Genomic DNA, 6,386 nt, shown 5'->3' with positions numbered 1-6,386 from the left:
AGCGTCAGAAAGTGTCGCTTCTTAGCAGAGACTGAGCTGCAGAGTAAAACCACTGAACAGAATTGGTTCTGTTTGGCCCAAACCAGGACACTTGCCCATAGAACTTGCTCTCCAAGTACTTCCCAAAGGCAGATGTGGCCCATGGGCTGTACTGCAGCTCACAGCAGAGCCGGTTCTTCTCTGCTCCTTGGGCAGGGAGCCAAAGAAAACACAAACTACGTTTATATTAAGATACTTCAGTTAATTTGGCTTTTGAATTAAACTCTAATAGGACTAAATAAAAAATTACTTTGTGTAGTTATAAGCGAACTAGAAATATAGACTATCTTAAGAAGCTGGGGAAGAAATATATTTGGAAATCCAGCTGTCAGGTCTGAAGGCAAAGGGCAGCAGCAGGAACAGGCTTGTGGTAGTTTCTCCGTTACAGTGTCACCACGTGGCTGTGTTCTCGCAGAGCAGTAACTCGTGGCAGTTGTTTGGCTGCTCACAGTGGCTTTGCTGTTCCTGGCCTCGTCATCTCGTGCAAAAAAAGACTTGTCTTTTCAGAATTTCATGCGTGTGCTCCACTTGCATGTTTTGCTTGTGTTTGTCACCAAACCTTCCAAGTGTGGGTGAAAACGTGTCAGCCGCAGACTCCCCGGTGCGTTTAGCGAAGCCTGTTTTTTCCCGTGCATCTCTCCCCTGTGCCCCGGCTCGGTGCCTCTTCCCACTGCTCCCTGTGGCACTTCAAGGTGCTCTGAGCTCCTGCAGCGTCCCGGGTCCTGCCGTATCCCTCGCGTGCGCCTGCCAGGGATGTCTGCCCCTGCGTTTGCTGGCTTTGTCTTCCAGCGCGGAGAAGGAGCCGATTCTGCCCTGCTTTTCCTTGGAGGACAGACGTGAATCTGTCTCGCCTTTTTCTTATCCCTTGCTGTTGCTCACGGAGCTGGTGGGGCTCTCCTGTACTCGGCCTCTGACAAGTTGATCAGGAATTTTGGAGTTAGCGAGGGGAGCAATGACAGGCTGTGCCAATGTTTCGATGTGATGGGATGCGAACTGAAGGCTAAGCTGGCTGAGAAATGTAGCGACTGAGAGTAACAACCGTGTCTGACAGGGATTCCAGCTTTCCACGTGGAGCCAAAGAACTGTGCCCATGCTACAGTAAAATCACGAAGGCCGTTGATGTGTGGGGATATGCTGGGGCAATCCCAGCCATGGCGGGGCTAGAAAAAAAGACGTGAGCAGAAATGACTTTTCTTTAAAGCGTGAGTCGATGTTGTCCAGCTCCAATACCGACAGTTTATCGGCCTTCTGGACGAAGAGAAGTGACCACTTCACTGCTGCTCTGAGAGAGTGCAGAAGCATTTTTAGTGTGTGTGAGACGTGGTTTGTGGCTTTAACAGTCTTTAAGGCATAAGCAGTTCTTTAACCCTCAGTTCCAGTGAATTTTTATAGGATTAAATCTTTAGTAGACAAGGGGACTAGATACTTGTTCACCTCTGCAGTTAGCCCACTGGAGAATGAAGTGCTGGGTTTAATTTGGAAACAGAGAAATCCAAGGTGAATGATGCCATAAGCTGCTTTCATCTGCTCCAAGTACAACATCTTGTACTTTGAACGGAAAACAAAGTGTTCAGTGTGTTAAATTGTCACCTGCTAATTGCATGATGCTTTTAAAAAAGGAAACGTTGTAATAAATACCAAAATCTTTCTTGTGCTTTATCTCCTCAGGACGAGTTTTTAGATGTGATCTACTGGTTCCGGCAGATCATCGCGGTTATTTTGGGAATCATCTGGGGAGTAGTTCCACTGAAGGGATTCGTGGGAATAGCCGTGTAAGGTTTATTTCTTTTTCTGTCTCTTGTACTTTCCCACATTTGGGGCGTGGTGTCTGGTGTAAAGCTGTGCTATAAGCAGGGAGGTGGCCAAACACAGTCACTGTGTGCCCTGAGTCTTAAAGCCAGCGTTGCCTTCCAGGCTGTAATTTGTCACGATATTCATAGAAATCCTGTGTCTTCATCAGCCTCTTCCTCTGTCCTCAGCCTGATTAAAATGATTGCTTATTTTATTGTTGTTAAAGGAGGCAGGGGTAGAAGAAGGGAATGAGAAATGTCTCAATATGTTGACAAAGGGCTGGGAAGAGGTTGGACTCGATGATCCTGGAGGTCTCTTCCAGCCAAAACTGTTCTATGATTCTATGATTTGTGAAACAGCCTGTGTGAACAGGGGCTATGAGCGTGGTGCCTGGTGTGGCCACCTAAAAAGCAAGGCTCACAGAGGGCAAGGCGTGGTAGTCCTAGCCCTCCTCTCTGAGTCGGGAGCCTTCTTCAGAGAGGAGGTTCTGGGTTCTGTTAGTAGACAAGAAGGGCAGCTTTTTTTTTTTTTTCTTTTGAAAAAGAAAGGTTTCTTCCAAACACCAAAGACCATAGGTAACCAGCAGGCGAAGCAGCACCGTTGGCAGCGCTCCCGGCCCACGGGAGTCGTTCTGGCAGCCGTGCCGCGAGGGGAGGGCAGTGCCCAGCAGGATACGTACACACCGAGACACGAGATTCAGGTCTCCTCCAGGCAAGTGTCCGAAGGCTGCAGTGAGAACTCTGAGTTATGAAAATTTGTTTAGCTCTGGCACATGCCCGAAAGCCTCTGGAGGACACCAAAGATGGGAAAGATGGCCCTGCTCTCTGAACATTGGCTGTGGGAGGACGCTGTGTTTGCCCCAGGGAGTCTCCATTTGTGAATGTCTGTGCCTAGTCGAGGTCTCCTGGTCACGCTCACAGCCTCACAGCTTTTCTTAGGCAGAATTGAGTGTCCTGGCTGTGGCAAGAAAGTGGAGGGAGTAGCAAGTAAGTGTCTCTTAAAGAAAAAAAAAGAAAAAGTGTGAAATTTTAGGGAAAAGGGGCTGGCAAGCTGTGATGCTCCAACAGGAACTCGATAGCTGCACGCAAAGAGTTAAATCGAAAGAGCTCCCAGTAACAGACGTGGGGTAACTGAGAAGCATTGTTCTTACTTAGTCACCCATTAATTCACAAGGCACCTTCAGGCACCTAAGCCAATTCTTGTGCTAAATGTTAATAAGAACTAAAGGTGATTTTGCGTATGGTGGGAAAACTAAAAGCTTTCAGAGCCGTGGCGTGCGGTCACACAGCTGCTCACAGCTTCCTGCCACTCCCTGCACTTGTCTGCCTATATTGCCCTTCTGACACAGCCTTCTTTCCAGAAAATGTACCGGGCGCTTCCCAGCTTGCCCCAGCCCTATGCTGGGGAGATGTAAAGTCAAACATGTCTGAGGACAAACAGGAGGTCATGTTTTTTCTCTCCGTTGCAGCGTAACTCTTGGCACAGACTAGAGAGTGTTAAGAGTTGTCTCAAGCTGAACCCCTGCGCTATGGCTCCAAGGGCATTATCGAGTCTTCCCTGGCTCTCATCTCTTGAGTCCCTGCGTTTGGTCAGGGGACGCTAACAGGGGTCTAACACCGAGCACAGAGGCTGGCAGGCTTCCCTCAAAATCAAGGAGCACACATTGAAATTGGATTCTGTGTGGGAGCAGGACCGCTGCCGGATAGTTAGTCGTGCAAGGGTTTGCAGATGTGCTGGTAATTCCAGCTTCTGCCTGCTGTCTGATGAACCTGACCAGGAGTAGGTTGTGCCTGTGCCTTATGAGGTGAACTTCATCCAAACCTCGCGCGCTGTGGCAAGCTGACCTGGAGGTGCTCTTTCAAGGAAGTGACCGAGCTGCCTGGGAAGCGTTGCAGGGACAATATTCCTATTTGCATCCTCTCATCTGCGAATGAGAGGTGTTTCACTGCTGCTTTGCTGGATGACGTGTCACATACCTGCTCCCTGTGTCACCGAAATGACGATTCCTCATCTCCTTCTTCCAGATTCTGCCTGATCAACGCTGGTGTTCTGTACCTCTACTTCAGTAGCTTCCAGCAGATAGATGAGGAGGAGTATGGCGGGACGTGGGAGCTAACAAAGGAAGGATTCATGACATCTTTTGCACTGTTTCTGGTAATGCCTCTTGCTATTTAAAGAAAACTTAAAGGTTGATGAGTGAATTGTGTGGGTACACAAAAAAAGACCTGGAAGAAAAGCAGGTGATGTGCTGATAGGAGAGAGAGAGGTGTTAACGCCATCTGATAAGTGGAGTTGATTGGGAAAGAAAATCCCCAAACCTGATGGCTGCTGGCTATGAAATACACTATTAATGCCCAGATGCAAAAGATGTAGGAATGGGCAGCTATAATTCTGCATCTACCACTTAACTTTCATGTCTTCCCATTCTCTGTCCCTCATATCCTTGTGCAGTTTCATCCAGAGCCAGTTACACCCGAACTGGTGTCTTGGGTATCTTTGTTTTTCCTTTACTCCCCTCCTGCAAGTCTCTGAAGACACTCAACACTTGATTTAGTGGTATTTCTAATGGGATTTTACCATGTAGAGGCTGGTTACCCCAGAAGGCAAGCAAGTGGGATGTCACCTTTTCTAGCACTTGGGGATCCTGACATCTCTCTGAGACCATCTCAAAGCTGGACTTGAGTCCCCAGTCCTCTGTTGAGAACAAGCCCTCTTCTTGAAAGGCTGCACGCAGCTTGAGGATGAGGTTCTGAAATGCATCAGTGCACATTGTCCCAAACTGGTGACTTCAAACCTTCAAATGTGCTTACAAATAACAGATGATGGTCTCATTACAATACGCAGAGGATGCCAAAAGTTGCAATCCTTGTGTGCTTCAGGCTGCTGTAACATCACAGATGCCATCCTGAACACCCTGGGACAGAACTGCCTGAGGCTTAGAATAGTAGAAGTTGCAAAGTGCCTCTCTCCAGAGGCGTCAAAATAACCTTCACTTCCTTTCCTCTCCACAGGTCGTTTGGATAATCTTCTATACTGCCATCCACTATGATTGACACAGTCTGCAGCTTCTGCCTGTCAAATGAGTCTTCAGTAAATCGAGAAGGTTTTAATAAATCCTAGTCTTTAGTGGACTGGTGGGAAGGTAGGGGAAGTCAAATCAGCTCCCTTCTGTACCAGCGGTCTGATTAGCCTGGAAGAGCCCCAACTCTTCTGCTGCTGGAGAAATCAATCTCCGTTTTATATACCATTAATAGTTGGAACTATTAAAAAGCCATTGGAATTTTTGGAAGTGATTGAAGACTGTTCAAATTTGGAACTTTCCGTGACTAGTCAGTAACTCTATCAAACTCCTGCGTGATGAAGGTTGAATCTGTTAATTTAATGTATGTATGCCCTTCTGTTTGAAATCCATCATTAAATCCTGACTTGTCTTCCATTGTTGTCCTTTAGACAAACGTTTTTTAAAAAGCAACTATAGGATACACAGGAGGAAGGCCCTGCAGCAGCCAGGCCATGAGTTGAGTGGCTGTCCTTAGCATATTTTTGTAGTAATCAGATCTGATTTGATTAAAGAGACTGTGTTGTTACCATTTCTGATATTTTTCATTTTACTTCCAAATCAGTGGTCCACCAGAATTTTTAAATGGTCTTTGCCAGAGACAAAATTCTGAGTTTTGCTAGGAAGAATTGTGATTCATTTGGTTATCGAAAGTGTGTTCAGGAGGCTTTAGAAACTCCACTGCGTTCTGCTAGCCTGGCTACTACGTTGCCATCGCATGCTTCGGAGCTTAGTAGTCTTAAAGGACAGTCATTCTGGAGATACCCCATTAAATGTTAAGCATCTAGGTTGTTGGGGTTTTTTTAAGCTCTTGGAATTCAACTGCTCCCTGTTAGTAAATGCAGGAGACTAAGACACAACTGAGGCAGCTATTATCTTAAATGCAGAATTACTAACTTGCAAATCAGGCCAAGTACGCAGAGTCTGGTTCGCGAGGTGCTTTTTATGAGTCGATCACTGCGTAGCTCAGTTCCTCCCTAGTCGTGCCCCTTTTGTGCATCGATGGGGGAGCCTCCTCTGCTTTAAGGTGTTTTTAAGGACGTCTCTTTCGGAAATAGTTCTTGGGAAACACGCACAGTCCCTGTTCCTGTCAGAGGACCTTGTTATTGTCGGAGGACCTTGGAGTCTTGTTGCCGTGTGGGCCTTGTTTTTCCAGACAGCTCAGGCAGCCAAAACGAGTCCTGACCTCAAGCTGCCTTACGGTGAGGAGTCGATAGCTTTAGCATGCTCTTGCTGCAGATCCGCGTTGCTTCTCACCAATGGACGTCCAACAGCCTCGTTCTCTCACGTGAGTGGGCAAAGCCAGGGATCGAAATCTCTTAAGTGCTGGGCTCCAGGATCACCCACTGGCACAGGCCTCCCTTCTTACGAGGGAAAATGCTGTCTGTTCTTGGCAGAAAAACCACACCTGGCTGGTTTAGGTCCTTGGGGTGCCAAGGGAAGAGTGCAATAGCAGACAGCTTCTGCTACTTGTGAGTTGCCAATTTAAGTGATCTCA

General features: G+C 47.3%; 1 protein-coding gene across 1 annotated transcript; it reads left to right on the top strand.

The window, feature by feature from the left end:
* Nucleotides 1–1,606: 1,606 nt before the first annotated feature.
* On the top strand, nucleotides 1,607–5,264 carry LOC104269749 (uncharacterized protein C20orf24 homolog; the record flags this gene model as incomplete). Its single annotated transcript, XM_009864643.1, is given in 3 exon segments — nucleotides 1,607–1,811; nucleotides 3,855–3,984; nucleotides 4,842–5,264. Coding segments are annotated over 3 exon segments (377 nt in total), but the record flags the coding sequence as incomplete, so codon positions are not given.
* Between the last annotated feature and the right edge of the window lie 1,122 nt (nucleotides 5,265–6,386).

The sequence above is a fragment of the Apaloderma vittatum genome, unplaced genomic scaffold (genome assembly GCF_000703405.1).
Source record: "Apaloderma vittatum isolate BGI_N311 unplaced genomic scaffold, ASM70340v1 scaffold25542, whole genome shotgun sequence".
NCBI lineage: Eukaryota > Metazoa > Chordata > Aves > Trogoniformes > Trogonidae > Apaloderma > Apaloderma vittatum.
Note: the sequence above shows the minus strand (reverse complement) of the source record. Positions and strands in the feature narration are given on the sequence as shown.